Source organism: Nuphar pumila, chromosome 15 (assembly GCF_984573655.1).
Source record: "Nuphar pumila chromosome 15, dmNupPumi1.hap1.1, whole genome shotgun sequence".
Taxonomy (NCBI): domain Eukaryota; kingdom Viridiplantae; phylum Streptophyta; class Magnoliopsida; order Nymphaeales; family Nymphaeaceae; genus Nuphar; species Nuphar pumila.
Window position 1 is genome coordinate 35,856,220 of NC_143263.1, and position 25,801 is coordinate 35,882,020.

At 38.9% G+C, this 25,801-nt stretch overlaps 1 protein-coding gene across 1 annotated transcript in view; it reads left to right on the forward strand.

Moving 5' to 3' along the window:
- Positions 1-1,457: 1,457 nt before the first annotated feature.
- Positions 1,458-25,801, forward strand: part of LOC149815125 (RNA-binding protein 1-like) — a 67,653-nt gene continuing 43,309 nt past the window's right edge. The window contains exon 1 of the mRNA XM_089990308.1: positions 1,458-1,624. Coding sequence (XP_089846434.1) covers positions 1,588-1,624 — 37 coding nt within the window. The 5' untranslated portion in view covers positions 1,458-1,587. The remainder of the gene's footprint in view (positions 1,625-25,801) is intronic.

Below are 25,801 nucleotides of genomic sequence, written 5' to 3' on the forward strand. Positions count from 1 at the left end.
ATTTCTTCTCTAATGAGTCGCAGACATTGCTAACCTCATAACACATTAAACGATCATCATGATTACAAATCGTCGTAGTATTTGGCTTCATAAGTATACATCGCTGTAAGATTTAGCAAACTTATGTACAAATCTAGGTATCTTAATAAACATACATCGCTATTGCTTTGAATGTATAAATCGTCGCCGATTCAAACTTACAAATCGTTGTATAAATCGCAACCTTTAGATTGCATAGCGAAACCTTACACGAAACTCACCGAAATGATAGGATTTTGGGTATTCCAACTGTAGAGTAAGAAACAGTCAGAACGTATACGCAACAGATGGTGGCAACGATGTTGCGACTGCGCGTAAGACGAAAACAGATGCTCTGGCGGTAGCAGAGCAAAGGAAATGATGCTTCGGCGGCAACGAATGATCCGGCGACTACAGATGAAGGAAACAGATGATCCGGCGACAACAAATGAAGGCAAAGTATGCTCCGGTAAACTTTTCTGCTTAGGGCGAAAATTGATTGTTTTGAACTATTTAAATCCTACAACATAAGGCTTGCTTGCTACATATGCAAACTTTGCTGAGAATTTTGGCGCGATCACGATGGAGGGCAGTTTTGTCCTTTTCACGAACCGCCATTTTCGTTTTCTAGATGAAGGGCATTTAGGTTCGTTCTAGGAAGAGGAAGAGAATGGCAGTAAAGAGTACTTAAGTCTTTGCGACGACACCAAATTACGATGCTGTGTGATGCAGACACATGTGGGGATACTAGCCGGTCTGCATCTTATACGTGGCGTTCATTGGGACCCCCCGAACATGAGATGTAGCTACCGGCCCTGTTCGAGGGGGGGGGTAACATATAACCTGCTCCGGACTAGGACAATTCCTTCCATTTAATATAAGTGATTCATTAACATGTCACAAGTTCAAAACCCATAGTTGCCAGTCCCTTGCCATGAGGCTGAAGCTGGGTGTACTCTCCAGTGTACAAGGAAAAGTGGTTTTTTTTCCGTGAGAAAAAGGAGAGAGACTAAAAGAATAGGGATGTTAATGGATCGGATTTTATCCAATATCTGTCCAAATTCAGTTACGCTTAGGTACATTTCGTAAGCTAAACTCATACCGGATTATAATCGAATATGTTTTTGATTTTTTGTTACTGACAAATATACCAGTTCAATGGATATCGGAATCCATTTACATATAAAAAGCGGATCTGGTGTGAGCTTTTCAACATCCAAAACCAAATTTGAATCCGTTTAGCCAATATCCGATTGGTCGAACATGGTATTGGCTACATCCCCATCTGAATCCCAACCGTTCACAACCCTAGTTTTATTATACTGAGCTGTTTAGAATTCACAATATTATACTGAGCTGTTTAGAATTCACAATCTCAAGAATTTTTTCCACGGTATCCAAACGCAGTCTAATAAAACCTATGTGAGACTAATTTGGCTTTGGGAGGGAGGGAATACTACGGAAACGAGAAGAGACGAAGGAGAGAGTTCGGAAGCGAGAGTTGGGCTACTGCTGAAAAGCCCACCGTTCTCTGTGAAAAACTTTAGGGAAGGACGAAGGAAGCTTGATATGGCGGACGGGTACTGGAGATACGCTGCACAAAGAGGTCCTTGCGCTTCCCCCCTTTTTCTTAACCTCTTGTGATTCACGATCCCTTCTATCACCACTCTTTACCACCAACCAACTACTTTTCCTTCACTGAAATTGCAAGTTCATTCACTGGTTCAGTTCCTTTCGCGGCCTCGATACCGCAAAAAATTGGGAATACATTCACACCCATGTTAGATTGTTGGTTTGGTTCTTCACCACAGTTTTTTTCGTCACCACCATCTTGTTGAAATTCTTTGGTGATTCATATTCTTCACTTCTGAAAGTTTCCGCGTTTATTCTTCGAGCGAAAACCAATTTGGTCTTGATGATTGTTCGATTCTTTGTATTGTTTGTTTAGCTTTTTGCTTGCTAATGCCCTCTTTGGCTTGCTCTTTATTTCGTTCTTTCTAGTCCATTAAGGAAGGAGAAGCCCTAGACCAAGGGCCTTGTTTGGTTGCGCTGCTAATCTGACCTCGGGATGAAATGAATAGCTTCAGAGTTAGTTGTGTTCATGCTTATTTTCGGAATTGTGACCATTGTGTTAATTTGCTTTCTGTTGTTTGTGCTTCTCCCTTTGAAATTATAACTCGAGCAATTTGGTTTCTTATTGTTTGTGCTTCTCACATGCTCTAACGAAATAACACCATCTTCATAAGCCTTCCTTGTAAAGTGACTGTCAATCTTAATATGTTTGGTTCTTTCGGAAAATTTAGGATTTTTGGTAATATGAATTGCACTAATGTTGTCACAATACAAGGGTACCTCCACAAACTTCCACTCCAAGTTCTTTAAGAAGCCATATTATCCAAATGATTTCTGCAGTAAATTGTGCCATAGCTATGTATTCTGTCTCAGCAGTAGACAAGGCAACACATTGTTGCTTCTTACTCTTCCAAAATATCAGGGAACTACCAAGAAAAACACAGAATCTGCACTGCATATATAATGTCAGGTCTGGTGATAAGTATATTAAACACCCCACAAGCTGCCCGTAGAATACAGGATCATCAGGTTTCTCACCATCTAAGGCTCACAGCCAGACATTTGCTTCCATAAAAGTAGCCACTCACCTACAATCATCTGCAAACCTAGCCTTCATCACTAGATCTGTTGCATACTTATGTTGAGACAAATAGAGTATGCTACTTCCAAGCCTAGGAAGTGCTTCAAATATCCCAAATCCTTCATCTCAAATATAGTGGCCTTTTGGTGTTAACAATTTTCTGACATCATCTCTAGTGGTGATCATATCATCAACATACAAAAGCAGTATACATTTTCCATGCTGGGAAGAGGATAAAAACAAAGATGACTATGCTCAAAGCTAAGGGATTTCACTGCATTACTAAACTTCTCAAACCATGCATGTGGTGCTTGCTTTAGCTCATACAAAGCTATGAGGATCCGAATACCTTTGAGGAAGCTTTATATAAACCTCCTCTTCCAAACCTCCATTCAGGAAAACAATTTTCACATCAAGTTGCCAAAGATCCCACTGAAGAATTGCAACAACTGCAAGTAAAGTTCTTATAGTCGTCATATGCTATGTAGTCAAAAGCGCTAGGTGGTGCCTAGTCGGTGGACCCCTAAAAAACCTGGTCGAAGACTAGGAGGATTAATCAGTACCTTAATTAAAAAAATATGCAAATGAACTGCTAAAATTAGTAACAAATATGTATGCACGATAAAATCAATCAACAATAAGCAATAGACCAAAAAAAACATGTCGAACATTCCAAAACCCGCCCAAATATTAAAAACAATTTAATAAGCAAAGCAAACAACTATCAACAAATGCTAAATAATTTAAAAATAATCTAAATTCTTAAAATAAAGTGCTAAAACTAACAACAAACATATATCCAACATAAAATTAATCAACAACAAATGCACGAAGCATAGGATATTGCTATCGTCAAGCATAGTAAACATGTTATTATTACAAAACCTGCCCAAATATTGTTAAGATTAACAACAAAGATGTATCCAACATAAAATTAATCAACAAATGCACAAAGTACAAAATACCACTATTGTGAAGCATAGCTGCATAGTAAACCTGTTATATTACAAAACCTGACAAAAAATAAGACACATCACACAACAATTCAATGTCACATTTACATAAACAAACACACATAACAAATTAATTAAAAAAAGCAAAAAATGCACATAACAAGTTGCAGGGTACCGATGGCGCCTAGTCGGCGCCTAGGCAGGAAAATTGGTACCCCTGAATGGGAAAACTAGGAATCTGGCTGATTCCTAGTTTTTCCTTTAACTAGCCCAAGTAGACGCCTTTGACTACATAGGTCATATGCGCCACTCGTGCAAAAGTTTTAACAAAATCAATGCCAAACTATTGACTATAGCCTTTAGCCTTTAGCCACAAGTCTCGCCTTATACCTCCTCTCAAAATATTCATCTACCTCGGTCTTGATTTTGTATACCCACTTACTCCTTACTACATTTTTTCTAGAAGGAAGATCCATTCCACAAGGTCCCATGCATGCATTTTTTCAAGAGCTTTTAACTCCTTTGCCATTGTATCATGTCACTCCTCCTTTGAGATTGCCTTTGCATATCAACTAGGCTCGTTATATGATTGAATTAAAGAAAGAAAAGTGCGATGCTGAGGGGAGAAAGGCTTATATGACACAAAATGAGTGGGAGGAATAGAAACTCTAAAGCTACGATGTGCCTGAGGTGGAGAAGATGTAGCTTGAGTTATCTCCCCCTAAATTCTTACATTCCTCTCCACCCCGTTTGACTCAAGAAAAGGTAGACGAAAGGAGAAGTCATCAGAGACCTTTTCCTTAGGTTCAATCTTGTTGAAATAAGGTATATCCCATAGTCACAAATATCGTCGATATTTTAAAAATATCGCGATATTAAAGCTATAAAATGGAAAAACAATATTAAAGGTAAAATATTGCGATATTTTGAAAATATCAACAATTTATATATATATATATATATATATTTATTAACTCCAAGTTCACTATAAGGACATTTTGGGAGTTTTTTTCAAAAGTGTTAGTGTAAGGGTATTTCAGGATTTTCGAAAAGGAGCATATATATGCCGTTAGTAGTTTTTTAAAAGGGTACTTTTGGTATCAGTTTTTTAAAAGACCCCTTAGGGTTTTAACTTTTAACATAAAGGGTACTTTAGGTCTTGACTCTTGATAGCAGGGGGGTCTCGGCGGCTGCCTTGCGACAAGGGAAGAAAAATGGAAGGAAGGAATCCATACAACTTTTGAAATGGAGATATACCTTTAAGTGCACTTGATGGTGTACGATTGATTTGGTATACTACCATACAAGCTGCATAATATGTGCAATATTCTTTTGGTACCCTTCTATAAAAAAGTAATGTTCTAGTAGTCTCCAAAATATGCATGATCTTCCTTTCTGCCACACCATTTTGCTCAGGTGTGTATGGACAAATCTTTTGATGTTAAACTCTTTTATCCTCCAAGAAACTCTCAAATATACCACTAATATACTCTCCACCAGAGTTAGTACAAATGACTTTAATTGCAGTAGAGAATTGATTTTCAACCATTGCACAAAACTTCTTGAAATTTTTAAAGAGTTCATTTCTATTTCTCATAAAGTAAATCCATGTAAACCTAGTATACTCATCAATAAAGGTAGCAAAATATGACGAACTACCTTTAGACAAGACAGAAGATGGTCCCCATACATCTGAATGTGCAAGTTCAAATGATTCTTCGATTTCTCTCTCAAAACCAAATTGCAAGGCATTACCTTTTGCCAACATACAATTCTCACACTCCTGCACATGACTAGAAACTACAAACTTTAACTTTGCTAAGCATCCCGAAGTAACTAAGTACTACAACCAATGTTGTGAAAAGCGTTGAGGCGTAGCATAGCGCTCCACTAAAAGCTAAAGCGAGGCATAAAGTGTAAGCCTTAAATTTTTTTTAAACCTAAAAAACATTTAAAATATCTACAAATACAAACAAATAAAAGAAATGCTTTATTGATGAAGCAACAACTAATAAGAAATAAAAAATCTCAAATGAATACCGAAAAATATGAGATTAATGTGTAAAAGTAATATTAATGCAACAACTTGATTTATGTAATTATCTAAAAAATAAAATATGAGCATTCAATAAAAACTTAAGTAACAAAATCACTAACAATCAAATTTCTCAACATTATGTCATCATCAGAAAATGCATATTAGCATTAACAACAAAATGTTAGTGTATTTGTCCAAAACTGTCCAAAATGAGAATATTACAAGTTTGCAACTGTTCTGGGCCGATCTTTCGGAATGGGGCATGTGTTGTGCGAAACTCTAATAAGTGGAAAATGCATCGAGTGTAGGAATGTGCAATATATGTTCGCTTGATCGGTGACGTGCGGTGGTAGCACAACATGCGATGGGCATTGATATCGTCGTTAGTGCATTGCTGTGTGGTGACACAGACGTGGAGCGTTCAGTTAGGCAGTGCCAGCAGATCAGAGGATGTTGCCTTTGGAGATTTGGTTAAGGACTTCTCGGCTTGCAAGAATGTCCCATGTGTAGCGGTTGGACGCACGGGTGTGCGTGTGGGTTAGGGATAATTCCCCCAGGAATTACATCAGGTGATTCCAACCGAGTATGGTGACTCGGGGCTAGGCGAGTGAATGCCTAGGCATTGACAAATGAGTTTGGTTGATGCTCTTCGCTATGGTGTTCAATTATCAACTGATTTTCAGACTGGGGGCCGTAAGGTCTTGTTCCTTCAGTGGTGAGGTTTTACTATGTTGTGCGCATGGAGCTGCAATACGCTTCATGACACGCAAGGCTAAGGCAAAGTTTGTGCCTCTTTCGGAAGTGATAGCTGGTATGTGATGACTATGCACTAAGCGGCATGGACTACATGAAATGCGCATTTGGAAATATGCTTGATCAGCTTCCGCTAGGCAGCTGCGCATAGGGTGGTGCGCATGGCCAATGAAAATGATTCAGCATATGGAAAAGTGTTGGTACGCGACCTTTGGTCGTTAGGCTGGCCAACTTGGCGTGTCGCGGGTTTGCGATGCATTCTATGTCCGTGACAAAGCGATAGAAAGGCTTGCAACAATAAGGAAGGATCGTTGCGCCGCACTGACTTATTGAAGGAAAAAGTAAGCTCGTGATGAATTGGCATCATAGCATAAAGATTCACGGAGACCTTGTTTTTCATTGTGTGCGACATTGTAGAGGACAATGATGGTTTATCTTGGTTACGCAAATGTTCGCAGCTGAAGTGTGGTTGTCCTAGCACAGAAGCAAGATGTTGGTAGGATGGTATAAGACATCTTGTCGATGACAAACAGAGGTGTAAGGTTGCCCTTCAGTTGGCTAAAGGAACGTAGATAAGCCAAAGATTCCTACCAGTTGTGCGTTAGGCTCATAGGTAGAACGTGACGTTTGCCTTGTGCATGCAGAAAATGCACGTTGGATTCAGTTGGATGGATTTGCACCTTTGGGTACTGTAATGAAAAGAGGCGGAAGCACCAATAGGGCAAAAAGTCACTCTTTAAGAGTGACTACTAGAGCCAAGAACACAAACACCAAATGTGCACACACAAAACTCTCAAATATAGAAAATGACTTAAAGTCATAAGTTGGATTTATTGAAGAAAGGAAGAGAAGGGTGTAAAAACCCATGCTTACAAGAGGAGAATACCTCCTCTATTTATAGAGGAGGGAGGCTCTAAAAAGGAACCACAAGGGGGCTCCCTTGTAGTCGTTGGGAGCCCCAACGGTCAGAAATCTGACCGTTGGAGCCCCAACGGTCAGAAATCTGACTGTTGGAGCCCCAACGACTACAAGTGTGGGGCCCCTTGTGGTCATTACAAAAGGAAAAAATAAAAGAAAAAAGGTAAAAGAAAAAAGGAAAAAAGTAAAAAAGAAAAAATAGAAAAGTACATTGGTGGTTTTACAATAATACCCCTATCGGGTATTTCACTAAATAGTATATATACATATATGTATATATATACTTATATATATACGGATGTATATATATATAAGTATATGTATATATATATACATATTTTAACACGCCCCCTCAAACTTTACGGGGAGAAGACTGAAAGTTTGCTAAGGAGGAACATAAATTGTGGAGTTAGAAGCGCCTTGGTGAAGAAGTCAGCCAGTTGATACTCTGAAGTGACATATGGCAATGTGATGGTCCCTTTGAGATATTCGTCTCGAACATAGTGACAATCCATTTCGATATGCTTGGTCCGCTCATGAAAGGTGTGATTGCTGGCAATGTATATCGCACTCTTGTTATCACAACAAAGCTTGGTGGAAGTGGAAATGGGAACGCCCATGTCACCAAGAAGACTTCTGAGCCATACAATTTCCGTAGTTGTCATCGTCATAGCCCGATATTCAGCTTCACTAGATGATAAGGAGACCTTCTGTTGCTTCTTGCATCTCCACGAGATGAGTGATTCACCTAAAAAAATACAAAGACCCGTAATTGAGATTCGATCATTGGGATTTCCTCCCCAGTCAACATCAATAAAAGCAGTCAATTCAAGAGATGAGGAAGTGGATAAGAAGAGTCCCTTGGAGATGGTATTTTTGATATATCGCACAATTCTCATTACGGCCGCCATATGAACCGTGGTAGGTGCGTGCTGAAACTGGCTTGCTGCATGAACCGCATGAGCTATGTCAGGACGGGTGATGGATAGATAGGTGAGGGATCCAATTAATTGACGGTAGGGAGTTGGATCTTCAAGAAGAACACCATCTTCAAGTCTTAGTTTCGCATTGATAACTTCGGGAGTCTCAACTTTCTTTTCATCAGATATTCCTGATTTGGTACAAATTTCTGCAGCTAACTTCATTTGAGATAAGATGTATCCTCGTGCAGAATAAGCCACTTCAATTCCTAAAAAATATCTCAAATAACCAAGGTCAGACATATCAAAAGTATCTTTTAGCATAGACTTAACATCATTTACTCCCTTTTTGTCATTCCCAGTGATGATCATATCATCAACATACAACAGAAGCATAATCATGGAGTCACCTGTTCTTTTAACAAAAAGAGCAGTGTCAGTATAGCAAGAAGAAAAACCTAAGTTGATTAATACATTACTAAACCTGTCATACCAAGCTTTAGGAGCTTGCTTAAGTCCATATAAAGCCTTTTTTAATTTTAAAACTTTTCCATTTAAATTCATACCTGGAGGTGGTTCCATATAAACTTCTTCTTTTAAATTACCATTCAAGAATGCATTTTTAACGTGATTGACCATTTTTTAACAGAAGCTATAGCAATAAGGGCTCGAACACTAGTCATTCGAGCAACTGGGGCAAAAGTTTCATCATAGTCTACCCCATACTCTTGGGCATATCCTTTGGCTACTAACCTAGCCTTATATCTTTCTAATGAACCATCACTCTTAGTTTTTACTTTAAACACTCATCTACATCCAATGGGTTTCTTGCCATTGGGAGGATCAATGATTTCCCAAGTTTGCGCCTTTTTAAGGGCATTAAGTTCAAGCTCCATAGCTTCATTCCAATGAGCATATTGTTTAGCATCATTGTAATGAGATGGTTCATGAAAGGAGTGAAGAGCAAGAAGACATGCTCGATAATTAGGAGAAAAAGAGTCATAAGAAACAAATCTATTTGGTATCTTGGGAATGCGATTTGATCTTCTTTGAGAGGTTTCTTCTATCGACTCATTTTGAGAAAATCTTTCAAGGGCACAAGGAGGATTTCTTTCATTCCTTCTAGAGTAGACTTGTAAGCATTTTCTTCTAAGTTTTGATCATTATTTGAATGTTCAACAAGATCTTCATTAAGAGGTTCACTAGGATCAACATGATCATCTATGATGTTTTCTTGAGGTAACAAGTCAAATAAAAAAAAATAGTCAATATTTTCATTTGGTTGATGCGAAAAACCATTTTCTTCTTCGAGGAATGTGACATCTTTTGAGATATAAAGTTTATTCTTAAGTATGTCAAAGCATCGATATCCTTTTTGTTTTTCGCCATATCCCAAGAAAATACATTCAATAGCCCTAGGAGAAAGTTTATCATTTTTGCGAGTTAAAACAAAGCATTTACATCAAAAAATTCTTAATCTTTTATAATCGGGAGACATATTGTAGAGTTTTTCAAATGGAGAAAGATTTTTCAAAGAGGATGAAGGAATTCTATTGATGAGATATGTTGAGGTTAGAACCGCTTTGGCCCAAAAGGATTTTGGGATATTTTTTGAAATCAATAATGTTCTTGTAGTTTCTATTATGTGCCTATGCTTTCTTTCCGCAAGACCATTTTGTTGCGGAGTGTTGGGACACGAACGTTGATGACAAATTCCATTTTCCTTTAAGTAACTTTGAAAATCATTAGACATATATTCACCTCCCGAATCGGACCTAAGAATAGATAGACTTCCCAAAAATTGATTTTTAACCATTGCATGAAATTCTTTAAAGAAGGAGAAGACTTCAGATTTGCGATTTAGGAAGTATATCCACGTAAATCTAGTGAAGTCATCAATAAAGACCACATAATACGAAAAACCTCCTTTAGACAAAATTGGGGAGGGTCCCCACACATCGGAATGAACAAGTTCAAATGGCCGAGTGGTAAAGTAACTTCTTTGAGGAAACAGAGTAGCTTTAGATTTCCCAAAAATGCAATCTTTACAAGTCATGTGATTGTCTTTACAAGTATTGTTTAAAAAAGGAAAAAGAGACATTTTTACAAAATTTGGATGACCAAGTCTCTCATGCCAAATTCCAATACTTTTGTCTTTAACAAGATTGCAAGATGACTTAGATGGAAGCGTCAAAAAGTCCATAAAATAGAGATCACCCCTTCTATGGCCTTGCCCAATCAGCTTCCCTGACTGGAGATCCTGCACGGTGCAATCTTTAGGTGAGAAAGAGACTTGGCATCCATGGTCGGTGATTTGGGAAACGGAAAAGAGATTTAAATTAATTTTTGGAACGACTCTTACTTTAGGAACGAAAAAGTTTTGAGAATTTTTGAAGTCGTGTTCCAATACTTTCAATTTTCAATGACGTTCCATCGGCCGTTGAAACATAGGAGGACATGGGTTCGGAAAAAACATTTGAAAGAGAGTTTTTATGAGATGTCATATGAAAAGAAGCACCAGAGTCTAGTATCCACATACCTGGAGGTGATGAAGAGTAGGCGATGGCGACTCCGGATGTTGAAGGAGAAGACTTGAGAAGATGTTGGAGAACTTCGGAGATATGATTAAGAGTTTCTTTGATATCTCCTCCTTTGGTACTTTCTTCCTTCTTTGGAGAACTTTCTCCAACTGCGGCAACCTTTCCTTTAAGCTTTGGACAAACCGGTCTAATGTGCCCCGGTTCATTACAATAGTGGCATATAATTCCCTTTCTAGGCCCATTGCTATTTTTGTTAAAGTGGGGAGGTCTATATGCTTTAACATTTGATCCAGGCCTATTAATGGCCAAAACTTCATCTCTCCTAATGCTCAAGCCAAGTCGAGTTTCTTCTTGACAAATCTCGGCAAGGGCATCTTCAATAGGTAGGGCTTTGCTTCTATGGAGAAGAGATGCCCTTGTTCAAATTCCGGGCGAAGTCCATGAAGGAATTGAAAAAAGTGCTCCTTTTTAATTTATTCCCTTCTTAGTTCAATATCTTGTGGAGCAACCCATTTAGGCTCAAGAAGGGCAAGCTCATCCCAAAGAGGGGTTAGAGAGCTAAAATAGTCCCGGACACTCATATTTATTTGTTGGGTGGAACAAATTTTTTCTTGACAAAAAAATTGCCGAGCAAGATCCTTTTGGGTATACATACCCTTAAGGAAAAACCAAGCCTCATTGACTCTTCTAAATTTGGCAATATTAGCACAATTTTTAAGGTCTACATTGTTCATAAACCATGCCAAAATTTTGGCATGGTTACTTTCCCAATCCTCAATTTTGGATTGATGTTCATTAATGGCTTTGATGCGCTCATCGCCATCTAAAGCTTTTTCAACTTCATTTTCAATTTTGGTAAGAACAAGAGAGGGTTCGGGAGTAGTTCCCATAACAAAGCCCCAAAGTTTCTTACCTCTTAGATGATTTTCCATAGCGGAGGCCCACATGAGATAGTTGGACCCATTTAGCTTGAAAGAAAGCTCCACTTTAGAGTCACGTTCCATCGGCACCAAATATACTTCCTTTCTTCAAAACTTTGAGAGGCACGTGTTCCAAGATGACAAAGGAAAAGCCCAATCACCAACCGAGCTCTGATACCATGTAATGAAAAGAGGCGGAAGCACCAATAGGGCAAAAAGTCACTCTTTAAGAGTGACTACTAGAGCCAAGAACACAAACACCAAATGTGCACACACAAAACTCTCAAATATAGAAAATGACTTAAAGTCATAAGTTGGATTTATTGAAGAAAGGAAGAGAAGGGTGTAAAAACCCATGCTTACAAGAGGAGAATACCTCCTCTATTTATAGAGGAGGGAGGCTCTAAAAAGGAACCACAAGGGGGCTCCCTTGTAGTCGTTGGGAGCCCCAACGGTCAAAAATCTGACCGTTGGAGCCCCAACGACTACAAGTGTGGGGCCCCTTGTGGTCATTACAAAAGGAAAAAATAAAAGAAAAAAAGGTAAAAGAAAAAAGTAAAAAAGTAAAAAAGAAAAAATAGAAAAGTACATTGGTGGTTTTACAATAATACCCCTATCGGGTATTTCACTAAATAGTATATATACATATATGTATATATATACTTATATATATACGAATGTATATATATATATATATATATATATAAGTATATGTATATATATATATACATATTTTAACAGGGTACGTGAGACTCAATTAAACTTTTAGATACTTTCTCAAGATTGTGGGTTAGCGAAGTGCCCACGTTGAGCAAAATGCTCGTTGTTTTGATCACTTGAGTTGGCAGATCCTCAATGGATTGTGTGCAGAAAAAGTTGTTGTTCGTGACTCGTTGGTTCCTGCGGGAACGTTTTACTGATTCTGAGAGAGAGAGTTACAACATGCTCCTTTCGAGAGGGGAGTTTCATCGTTGGGTCAAAGGTGCCCATGTGAGGATGAGTGCCAAGGAAGACGCTTTGAAGGACTACTTTAGGGTGATACACAAAAAAGCATCCCCCACTTGAGGACTAGTTTGGACCATTGAAAAACCACAAGTTGGTGCTTAAGGGAGTTGATATCCCTGTGGCACACATTAGTGATCGTCTTTCTTTGTGAGGACCACATAGGGCTTGGACTTGCCCTTGTTGGGGTTGGAAGGCACCCCAACCATGAGCATGAAAACGACAAGTTTATCGTGTGGGCGAGGATGACCCGTTGTGTTTGAGACTGCACTGGGGTCTCATGAGCAGAGAATGCTTGATGTTGATAATGTAGAAGATTGTTGTCTAAGTGATCGAAGATGCATTAAAGAATGAGACTTGGCGTGTTAAAGGTTGGGACGATGGTGGATGTAATTCAGAACAAGTTGAGTAGGCTGAAGAAAAAGAGTAAACCAAAGATAAGTACAAAGGGAAACTGACATATCAGTGAAGACTGTGTTCTTACTTGCACAAACATTGTCGAGGATGACAATGAATTTGGGTGGGGAAGAATGTCTCGGGCCGATCTTTCGGAATGGGGCATGTGCAATGCAGAGCTCTACTGAGTGGAAAATACATCAAGTGTAGGAACACGCGGTATGCGTTCGCTTGATCGGTGACGTGCGATGGTAGCATGACATGCGATAGACATCAGTATCATTGTTAGTGCATCGTTGTGTGGCGGCATAGACGTGGAGCATTGTTCTGTTAAGCAGTGCCAGCGAATCAAAGGATGTTGCCTTTGGAGATTTGGTTAAGGACTTCTCGGCTTGCAAGAATGTTTCACGTGTAGCGGTTGGACGCACGAGGGTGCGTGTGGGTTAGGGCTAATTCCCCCAAGAATCACCTTAGGTGATTCCAACCGAGTATGGTGACTCAGGGCTAGGTGAGTGAATGCCTAGGCGTCGACGAATGAGTTTGGGTGGTTATCTTCGCTATGGTGTTCAATCATCAGCTGGTTTTCGGACAGGGGACTGTAAGGTCTTGTTCCTTCGGTGGCAAGGTTTTGCTATGTTGTGCGCATGGAGCTGCAATACCTTTCATGGCACGCAAGGCTAAGGCAAAGTTTATGTCTCTTTCGAAAGTGATAGCTGGTATGGGACAACAATGTACTAAGCGATATGGACTACATGGAATGCACATTTGGAAATGTGCTTGATCAGCTTCCGCTACGCACGGGGTAGTGCACAGGGCCAATGACAATGATTCAGCATATTGAAAAGTGTTGGTACGCGGCCTTTAGCCATTAGGCTGACCAACTTTGGGCAGCTTGGCGCGTCGCGGGTTTGCGATGCATTCTATGCCCATGACAGAGCGATAGAAAGGCTTGCGGCGGTGAGGAAGGATCGTCGTGCCGCATTGGCTTATTAAAAAAAGTAAGCCCGTGACAACATTCATAAGTTCAAATGAAGGACCTAAAAAACATAATCCTATGATATAAATTAGGGTCTAGGATCTTATGTCTCGTTATCATCAATATCCAAGCTTTCAATATCATCATCTGAAGAATCCATATAAATGAGTTCTTCTTCATTCTCATTATCTGTCTCATCATCATCTACACTTTCTTCCTCCGCGTCTTCAATCACTGCTTTTCCTTTTCTTTTTTCTTCAATAAAAAGTCATATATTAAATACTTATTGCATATAATTTAAAAAATACACTTACATTCATAGCAAGTAAAAGGAATATAGCTTTACTGAGGCTCGTGCCTCGGTGTGTGTGTGCACGTCCGTTGCGTTGATGGGGTGCGCTAAAAGTATTTGTCGTACTGCGAAAGTAAAAACAAGGTAACTCTTTTTAAAGTTATACAATTACGCCATGTTTGTGTCGCAGGGGTTGAACTCGACCCTGATTCAAGCCGACCGACTGAGCTGGGTCTAGAATCAAGGTGAGCCGAGCTGGGGCTCGGTGTTACCCGGGTTCGGCTCTGCTAAGATTGACTGGACGGAGACGGGGACCGAGTTGAGCTCGGTAAAGTTCGAGCTCAACTCGGTCTAGTTTGCCCAACATGGCTGGGCCATTGCCGTAGGCAGTGGCCAGCCCATGGTTGGGCAGGCCACAACCGAGCCAGACTCGGTTGGACCCAACCGAGTCAGGCTCGGTTCTGGTCATCTGAGGAAAACAAAAAAAGGGGGGGGGGGTGGGCTCGGCAATCAGGCCAAGCCTGACCCTTTACCTGGACGGGACCGACCCTAGTTTCAGTCCTCCAGTGTAGAGAATAAGACTGGGCTCGGTTCAAACCGAGCCCAGCTCGGTATGTCCCCTCAGTTGCATCATCTTACTGCATTTGAAGGGGCTCGGGGAAAAGAGAGTGTGAAAGCGGGCCGCCCCTCCTTCCTGCGCAAACATAGAGAGAAAGGGGGAGGCAGGAGGGTCGACACCCTCCTGCCGGCGCCGTCCCGAGAAAAGGGGGAGGCAAGAGGGCCGGTGCGCTCCTGCTGGCACCGCTCAGGGAAAGGGGGAGGCAGGAGGGTTGGTGCCCTCCTATCGGTGCCACTCAGGGAAAGGGGGAAGGCAAGAGGGTTGGCGCCCTCTTGTCGGTACCGTTTCGAGAAAAGGGGGAGGTAGGAGGGCCGACGCCGCTCGGGGAAAGGGGGAGGCAGGAGGGTTGATGCCCTCTTGGCGGTGCCGCTTAGGGAGGAGGGAGAGAAGAGGAGAGGAGTACCTGGGAGAGAGGGGTAGAGTGCAGGGAGATCTCGGAGAGAGAGAAAGGCACAGGGTGGAGAGAAAAATTGGGGGGAGAGAGAAGGTGTAAGGGGGAGATTTCTCCTTTTTTCGTTAAAGGGACCCCCCCCTATGGGGGTTTAAATAGAAAGATTGGGGGGTGGGGGTTTGATTGGGATCTAACCTGGATCCAAAACCTTTTTTTTTTTTAAACCCGGATCTTACAACCCATAGTACATGGGGAAGCGTGTTTTGAAAGTACGAAATGTGGTGCTTCCGAAACGTGCTAAAAAGCTCCAAAAAAATTTGGGAAGTGTGCTTCCCATTTAGGAGGGGCAAAGCATAACCCCCTGCTCTTTCCCTAAATGGGAATCTCATTTCCCTCTTGATTTCTCTTATTTTTTCGATTTTTTGTGTTTTTATTTTATTTTTTTTTTCTCTTTTTTGCTTCCTCCTCGCTTTTTAGGTTGCTTCCGAGACGATTCCTAGTTCGCTTCTAAGTTATCCTGCGTTTCCCACTTCCTAAAATTTTGGAAGTGTCTCGCTTTCCAGTCCCGCTTCCTCGAGTGACAACTCGGATTCAGACCCATATCCATATCCACATAATCATTCATAGAGACGTAATCTGTTGTTTGTATTTATTTTGCATTCATGTTTTAACCCCATCAGTTATTTTAATGTTGTATTAGACATGGGGTCAATTGTGTAAAAGTTGAAAAGACGTCATCATTCACGATTGGGCTTGGATCTCAGGATCCAAACCCAACTCTGTTTTATTTAAACACATGCTCATTAATGGCATGTTATAATTTTAACCTGTTATGTAATGGGTATTTTCGTACCCTAATAACTGTACCAGTATATACTTAATGGGAAGTCAATACCGCGGACCCTAATTGGGTTCTTTTGCAGAGTCTCTCTCTCCTCTCTATGCCTCATCTTGTGTTTTGAATGGTAGAATACCATTTTCTAACATGGTATCAGAGCTGAAGATCAATTTCTGAAGATCATATCCTTCTTATGAGCCTCTCCAGCATTTTCTTCCAAGGTATTTCTCAAATCTGATCTTACCTATTCTTCTATTTTCTTTATTCTTTCTGAATCCTTTTAAGCCAACATATTTTCCTATTTTTAAAATCTATATTAGATCTCTCTCTTTATTCTTCTTATTCTTTTTTCACACTGTTTGACGTGATAATCTCACTTAACATTTTCTTATAATCACGCAAGAGCAAATTTGATCTTTTGCGTTATTTCATAAGTTGATATCACGTCCATATTGTTCCTCCTCACTTTCTTTAGATTAAAGTAGATCTGAGTAAAATATCAGATATGTTTTTGATTAGTTAGTATTATCTCTTTCTTCTCGAATTTCTTTTCTTCTATTCTTCTTTGCATTTTTTGAAAAGGAAAACATGTTACATTCAAATAACATATTTTTTTTATTGATTGATTTTTATTCCGATCAGTTTACTGCATAACCTAGGTTTCTGTCTCGGGTCTGCGGTATTAAAAAAAAAAGGCAGTCGAGTTCTCTGAAATTAGAATATCAGTTCTGACTTTTATTTCTGAATTTTATTTATTGGCTTTAAAGTGAACCTTCTCGTCTTTTACTCCTTGTTCTGCTCCTCTCTTGTTTCTAATTCTACCTTGTTTTCGCCTTCAATCACCTATGGATTCCTTTTCTTCTTCTTAATCTAGCCTTTCTTCCAACTTGTATCTGAGAAACTGAACAATTCTAATTTTCTAACCTGGAAGAGACAAATTATCCCATTCATAAGAAGTCAGGATCTTTCTGGACATCTAGATGGCTCTGTTCTTGTTCCTCCATAGTTCATATCATAAGATGACAAGACTGGAGAGGGTGACACTTCTATTACTTTTGTTAGAAATCCAAAGTATATATCCTGAATGAAGCGAGATCAGGCTTTGGTTTTCTACCTCACTTCCACCCTGTCACAGGAGGTGCTTGTGGCAATCCCAGATGACTGCTCAGCTATGCAGTTATGGCATCGTCTTGTATAGACGTATTCTCAAGTTTCTCAGGCTAGAGTTCTATTTTTAAAGAAAGAGTTTCAAATGCTGAGAAAGGACTCCATGATTGTCATGGAGTACTTTAACAAAATGAAAACTACCACATATCAGTTGGCCATCGTGGGTTGCGCGGTCTGTGACAAAAATATGGTGCAACAAACTTTGAGCGGGCTGAGACCCGATTATCATATGATGGTTACTTCCTTATTATATTTGCCAGACTTACCTACATTTGAAGATCTTTGTGCTAAGCTCTTGCAGTATGAGGTGACTTTAAAGGGATTCTCTGAAGGTATTCACACTCCCATTGGAGCACAAGACGTTCTTGCCTTGGAAAATGGGAGGTTAAGAGAGGAATGATCAAGGAACTCGTGGAATATTACCTACACCCAGTATGCCTCCTAATTTGCAGAGGCAAAGGCCAATATCTACTTGCTTTCTATGCAACAAAAATGGGCACATCAAAGCCAATTGCTGGTTTAACCCTCAAAATAGAGGCAAGCAATCAGAGACAAGAAAGAGAACAAATACATTGAAGAATAGTAGAGAAGTCAAAGAGCTGTTATTATCTGCCTTGGCTGAATTGAATTTCAAAAAAAATGATCAAGGCACTTGGTATGTTGATTCTGGTGCAGCTACTTATGTCACTGGTGATGATGGTAAACTCCTAAATCTTGTTCCTTATGTTGGTAGAAATAATATAGTCACTGGAGATGGGTCTCACTACCATATTTCGCACATTGAAAACTCTGTAATTCCTATGTCCAACTCTTCTATTGCTCTTTCAAATGTCATTCATGCTCTTAACATCAAGAAAAATATTGTTTCCGTCTCTTAACTTATAGATGACATTAATGCTTCAGTTGAGTTTACTCCTTTTTTTGTTCGTGTCAAGGACCTTCACATGAGGGAAACGTTCGCTGAAAGAAAACGATAAGGGAATATGTACGTGTTCCAAGAGAATCCTTCTACTCGTGTTCGACCTGTTGATTCCACCTTGAAGCTCACATCACCACCTTCTTCAGTTCCTCCTGAGAGTGTTTTTAGTCTTTTTGAATGTATTGAGCCGAATCTCTGGCATGGTTGTCTGGGACATTATAGTAGCCATTTTATTGATAAGCTTGTTTCAAGCAGTCTTATTCCCAAGTCAAGTCTAAATTTAAATGTCGATAATAAAAAATGTTCTAGTTGTCATGTTCTTCTATTTCATTCCATTAATAAAAGAGCTTCAAGACCATTTGAAATTATATGTTCTGATGTTTGGGGTCCAGCTCTAGTTCTTTCCATGTCTGGCACTAGATATTATCTCATTTTTGTTGATAACTATTCTCGATATACATTAATATCTTCTTTATGAAATATAAATCTGAAACTTTCAAGTTATTTCAGAATTTTCATTCTTTTGTTCAAAATCAATTCTCTAAGAACATTATTTGTTTCCAATGTGATGGAGGGGGTGAATTCTCTTCAAATGACTTTATTAATTTTCTTCATACAAATGGAATAATTAAGCAGGTGTCTTGTCCTCGTACACCTCAACATAATGGGATTGCTGAACGAAAGTATCGCCATATTGTCGAGAGTGCAATGAGCATGATGCATGATAGTAACCTTCCAGTTACTTTATGGGCAGAGGCTTTTCATTCAGCGGTCTATGTCATAAATCGATTGCCCATGAACATCTTGGAAAACAAATCACCCTATTTCTCTTTGCATGGTGTGCATCCAAATTATCATGATTTACGTGTATTCGGGTGTGTATGTTATGTTCATGTTGACAGTTCAATGCAACACAAGTTTTAGGGTAAGGTCTTAAAGTGCAGATTTGTGGGGTATGCTGATGATTATAAATGAGACATATGATCCCGTAAGCAAGCGTATCAAAATATCAAAAAATGTTGTATTTGATGAATCAAATTTTGATCATAATGCTAATACTTCTCCTGAAATTGAAGTTTATCACCCTTGGTTGAACTCATATCTCTTTTCTAGTGCTGATGATGTTTGTTCTTCAGAATGTAATTAAAGAGATAAAGAAAACGTGTCTATTGCCGCACAAAGGACTCAGGAAAGTGTGATTTCTGAACCAGTATTGGCCCCCGAAAGGTATAAAGGCATTGTTTACTCTCGACGTGAGAAGGAGATGCTCTCCAGCTCTAATCAGAAGCTGAATTCTCCTTCTGTTTCTATTTCATCCCCTGTTCACAGAAGGTCTACTCGGCCTCAATATCCTATTGATAGGTGGGTTATGACAACTTCACGATGGATTTTTAACTCTTCTTAACCTCTTTAAGTAAGGAAGATCAACCATAACATTTTATCAAGCAATAAATTCTAAGAGATGGATTGAAGCTATGAATGAAGAAATGGAGGCTCTTCGTGAATGTGACACTTGGGATATTGTCCCCAGACCACACAATCGAAATGTGATGGGGTCAAAGTGGGTGTATAAGATAAAGTATAAGCCAGATGATACTATTGAGCGATACAAGGCTAGATTGGTTGCCAAGGGCTTCACACAGGAGCAAGGATAAGACTATGATGAGACCTTCAGTCCGATCATGAAAATGGGCATTATCCGAATCATACTATCATTGGCTGTTGAGCACCAGTGGACTCTCAGTCAACTATGAAAAATGCATTTCTACATGAAACTCTGAAGGAGGAAGTATATATGGAGCAATCCACTGGGTATGCAAAAGGGAACTCCAAAGAATACATGTGCAGGTTAGAGAGAGTTATATATGGTCTGAATAAGGCATCTTGATCTTGGTTTGACAATTTCTCTCTTGAAGTAGAAAAATATGGCTTTGGGCGGTCTCTTCTTGATCATTCTCTTTTCATATTCAAATGCGAAGATATAGTTACTCTGTTATTGATATATGTAGATGACATTATCATTACAGGTAACTCTAATGAACATATTGAACAGGTTAAAGAACTTCTGAACCATAGATTCAAGATGAAGGATCTTGGTAAACTGCGATATTTTCTTGGAGTAGAAGTTAACAGGATTATTAAAGGCATGACACTTACCCAACATAAGTATACCATTGATGTTCTTAGCAAGGCAGGGATGACAGATTGCAAGCCTCTAAGCACACCCAGTGTACTTCATCAGAAACTCAGTTCCCAAGATAGACATTTGTATGAGGACCCTACAGGAGATCGCAGGATAGTAGGAATGCTTCAGTATCTTACCTTCACTCGGCCTGGCATTGTCTATTCTGTCAATCAGGTATCTCAGTTCATTCATGAATTGTATATTGGGCATATGAAAGCTATTAAGCACATTCTTTGATATTTGAAGGGAACTATTGGTGATGGTTGTTAAAATGTAAAACTATACATATATATATATATATATAATATTATTATATATATAAATATATTTTTCATTTCTTTCTTTTCTGTAATTTTTTTCCTTTATTTTTATTTTGTCTTTATGTCATCTAGTTCAGTTTGAACTAGAATGACTGTTGCTAGTCAAGTCTTGTCCCGACTTGACTAGCAATAGAGTTGTTGGATTGACACAGTCCAACAGCTCTATTGAGTCCTCTTTCAGCTGTGTATATAAAGGGGTGCAACCCCTCTTGTATTTTATTCCAATGCTTTTTAAGCAATTGGTTTTTCATATCAATAAAAAATACATTTTTATTTTTATTTTGTTTCCAATTATACCCTTTTTAAGGGTTATGCTTTAGTGTTATTCTTGACACTTGCCCTTGTGAATCTAAGGTCGTGTTTCGAAGATCCCCATTTCATTTCATGGTATCAGAGCTGCGAAAGTACTAAATCTTGAGGAAAAGCTGCCTCGATTTCCGTGCCTGTTTGCAAAAGTGTTCACCACTTGAAGAGAAGTGTTTTATCACTTCATTGGGGAAGATTTCACATCTTGTTGTATTGTTTTTTCTTCTTTCTTTTTCATTTTTCTTCTTGTTTCTCTTCTATCCCTATTCTTTCTCTCCTTGTAATTGTTGGATGACAATGATAAAGTCACCATCATGCCTATGAAACTAAGCGAAATGAACTATGTAACATGGGCTTCAATCATGAAGCACCATATATGGGGAAAAGGCCTATGAGGGATTGTGGATGGTTCCGATTCGGAACCTATGCTATCTCTTATTAAAAAGGAGGGAGATAAAAAGGTCCCTCTATTGGAAGAAGAGAAAATCAAGGCTATTGCCTCATACGAGAAGAAATGAAAAGAATGGAGAATATCTCATGGCTTATCAATAGCGTTGACATTAAAAAATGCTCAAGTCTTGCCAAATTTGATCATGCCGATAAGACATGGGAATACCTTAAGAATATGTATTCCCTTAAAGATATTGCACACGTGTGCAACCTCCAAGAAAAAGTTTGAATGATGACACAATGAGACAAAACTATTCGTGAATATTACAATGGGTTGTCCGAACTTTGGGAAGAACTTTCCCTTTTAGAACCAAAGTGGCATTGTGCTGAAGACATCGAGCTTCGTTAGAAACAACTCGATGCTGAACATTTTTACCAGTTTATCACTGGATTAAGGCCGGAATTTGAAACCACTAAATCAGCCCTACTTCACTGGGAAAAAATTCCTTCTATTGTTGAAACTATTGAAGAGTTAACAATGGGAGAAAATCGTCTCCGGAAAGGTTTTTTAAAAATTGAAGATGATTTCGTTTTAGCCGTGTCTAGACCAGGGAATCATGTTCGATCATATAGGCCTCCTCACTTTAACCGACAAAATGGTGACTATCATAAGAAGTTATTTGTCATCAGTGTCATGAACCAGAACACTACAGGCTATGTCACATGGGTGCGGGTGCGGGGATTCGGCTCTTCCAAAAAACCCGGGTGCGGGGGTGCGGCAGGGGCAAAAGTGTGTATATATATATATATATATATATATATATATATATATATATATATATATATATATATATATATATATATAAGGGGGGTTCGGGGGTTCCCTCCAGCGCGGGTCCCGCTGCGCGGTCAGTGGGCGGGGGTCCAGGTGGGGCCGCCCCTGGCGGGGGGTTATAGGGGGCAGCGCCCTCCTCCCCCTCAATTTTTTTTTTAAATTCTGCAGCCCATTTCATAGGGATTTTTTAAAAAAAAAAAAAACCAAAAAAATGGACCATCCGCAGCCCATTTCATAGGGCAAAATTAAAAACAAAAAACAAAAAAATGGACCAAAATGACCCTGGGTGCAGTCAATGCACCCAGGGTCGGGTTGATCGCACCCGGTGCCGCACCCGCGTTGAGTCGCGTCGACGCGGGTGCGGCACCATGCTAGCCGAGTCCCTGTGACATAGACTACAGGCCACAATGTCCCAAACTTAAGGAGTTGAGAGAAAAAAGAGTTGCAATTGCTGGATCGGAGCCTAAAGATCAGGATGCACCAGTTTCTCTGGCCCAACTAATGGAGATTCTTCAGCCTCTCATCAAAGGTGCCTCTTTCTCATCTGAAGCTTCAATCGACGCAGCAACCTCATCTTTTTCTGATCCAGGTAAAATTTCTTGGCTCCTTGACTCTGGTGCATCTTTTCATATGACCCCAAATAATCAAAGTCTATCCAAATGTGTTAAAAATAAAACAAGTGTGTCAAAGGTATTTACTGCTGATGAGACTTCTCTTGAAATAGAATGAATAGGAAATTTTGAAAAAATTTATAAAACAAAGAAATTTTCTATTCCAGAAATTAGACATGTTCCCAAATTAAATTTAATTCTTTTATCTGTTTCTCAAATTTCTGATTATGGGTGTAATATTTCTTTTTCTTCTCATGGTTGTTGGGTAGCCAGTCAGGCAAGCTGATTGGGGAAGGCCATAGAGAATGAGGACTCTATTACATAGATTTTTTTGAAATGCCGAAGAAAGTTTTTTGTTATAATATTCAAAAAATAGAGTTGGAATTGTGGCATAAGAGACTTGGTCACCTACATATAGCCAAAATCCAACATTTTCCAAATTTAGGGAAAATTTGTAACTCTGAATCATTTGATTGTAAAGATTGTATTCTCGACAAAATGAAAAAATTACCATTTCAGAACAGAACCTTTTTCTCTTCTAGACCACTTGAATTAATACACTCGGATGTTTGGGGTCCTGCACCAGTAATTTCTAAAGGAGGATTTGTTTACTATGTTATTTTTGTCGATGATTTCTCCCGACATACGTGGATTTACTTTCTCAAACATAAGTCTGAAGTATTTTCATACTTTCAAACTTTTCATAATATGGTTAAAAACAAGTTTCAAAATGCTATTACTTTTTTTTCGCACAGATTCAAGGGGAGAGTTTTTATCCACAAATTTTCAAAATTATCTTAAATTGCATGGCATCACACATCAAAGATCTTGTTCTTATACACCTCAACAAAATGGACTGGCAGAACGAAAACATCGCCATATTATAGAAACCACTAGGACTTTATTAATAGCAAATCAAGTCCCGAAAGACTTTTGGGCAAAAGCTGCCTTAACTGACACCTATCTCATTAATAGGATGCCATCTTCTTCGTTACAAAATATCACTCCTATTGAAAAGCTTATGAACATTTCTCCAGACTACTCTAGACTAAGAATATTTGGGTGCAAATGTTTCATATTTACTGACAAAAATGATAAACTTTCTCCTCGTGCGATTCCATGTGCCTTTTTAGGATATGCTGAAAAACAGAAAGGTTATAGATGTTTTGACTTAAAAAATAATAGACTATATGTGTCTAGAAATGTTTCCTTTCTTGAAAAGGAGAGCTTCTTTGATTTTAGAAAATTAAAAGACGTCACTGAGTACTTCTTTTTGCTAAATCTAACATCAACATCTGAAGAATATGAACTTGACTGTAATTTTGATGATGATCATAGAATTATTGACCTTAATGTTGAAAATGAAGAAGTTCATAGAGATACTAGTATTCAATATTCCAGGCGACAAGAGTCTAATCCTCCATGTGCACTTGAAAAATATTCTAACATTCCAACTAAACAATCATCCAGAGTCTCGAGGCCTCCAGAAAAGTTTGTATCATACGAGTCTTTCTCACCCACATATAGGGCATTTATTGCGTTAATTCACTCATATAATGAACCATTCACATATTTTCAAGCAAAAAATGATATCAAATGGATAGAAGCCATGAAAGCTGAATTAGATGCGCTTGAAAAGACTTCTACATGAAATATTCAAGATCTTCCTACAGGGAAGAAAACTATAGGATGTCGATGGGTTTATAAAATTAAAACCAAGAGTGATAGTACTCTTGAAAGATATAAAGCCCGTTTAGTAGCCAAAGGTTATGCCCAAGAATATGAGATTGATTATGAAGAAACCTTTGCTTCGGTGGATCGTATGACAACTATCCGAAGCTTAATTGCCTTAGCTGCTATAAAAAAATGGTCTATTTTTCAAATGAATGTCAAAAATGCTTTTTTAAATGGAAAGCTAGTTGAAAAAGTATACATGGAACCCCCTCCTGGTCTAAGTATTCCTAAGGGTAAAGTACTTCGCTTAGAAAAAGCTCTTTATGGACTTAAACAAGCACCAAAAGCTTGGTATGATAGGTTTAGTCGTGTTATGATTGATATTGGTTTTTAATTCTGTTTAACTGACACTGCTTTGTTTATTAAGAATTCTGATGCAGGGATCATTGCGCTTCTTCTCTATGTGGATGATATGATTATCACCGGAAACGATAAACAGGGAGTTGAAACAATCAAAAGACTTCTTAAATCTCATTTTGAAATGACTGATTTGGGCTTGTTGAGATATTTTTTAGGCATTGAAGTTGCTTATTCTCCTAGAGGATATTTATTATCTCAGACTAAATTTGCTTTTGATATTGTTTTCTGGTCTGGTATTACTGATGATAAGAAAGTTGACACTCCCGAAGTTGTTAATGTTAAAATGAAGATTGATGATGGTGAACTTCTTGCAGACCCTATTCCTTACAGACAGCTTGTCGGAGCACTTTCCTATCTATCCATTACCAGACCAGATATAACACATGTTGTTCACACAGAAAGTCAATTTCAACATGCTCCTACTTCTGTTTATATGAGAGCAGTCATGCGTATTATCAGATACATCAAGTCCTCTCTTTCACAAGAACTTTTCTTATCTTCCTCTTCTTTTCTTGATTTAATTGCATATACTGATGCTGATTGGGGAGGTGATCCCAATAACAAACACTCAACCACTGGCTTTTGTGTCTTTTTAGGGGAATCATTGATTTCGTTGAGGTGTAAAAAGCAACATAAAGTATCTCTCTCATCCACCGAAGCTGAATACAGAGCCATGGCAACCACAACCATGAAAGTAGTTTGACTCTGACGACTGCTTGCTGACATGGGAGCTGAAGCAACAAAGGC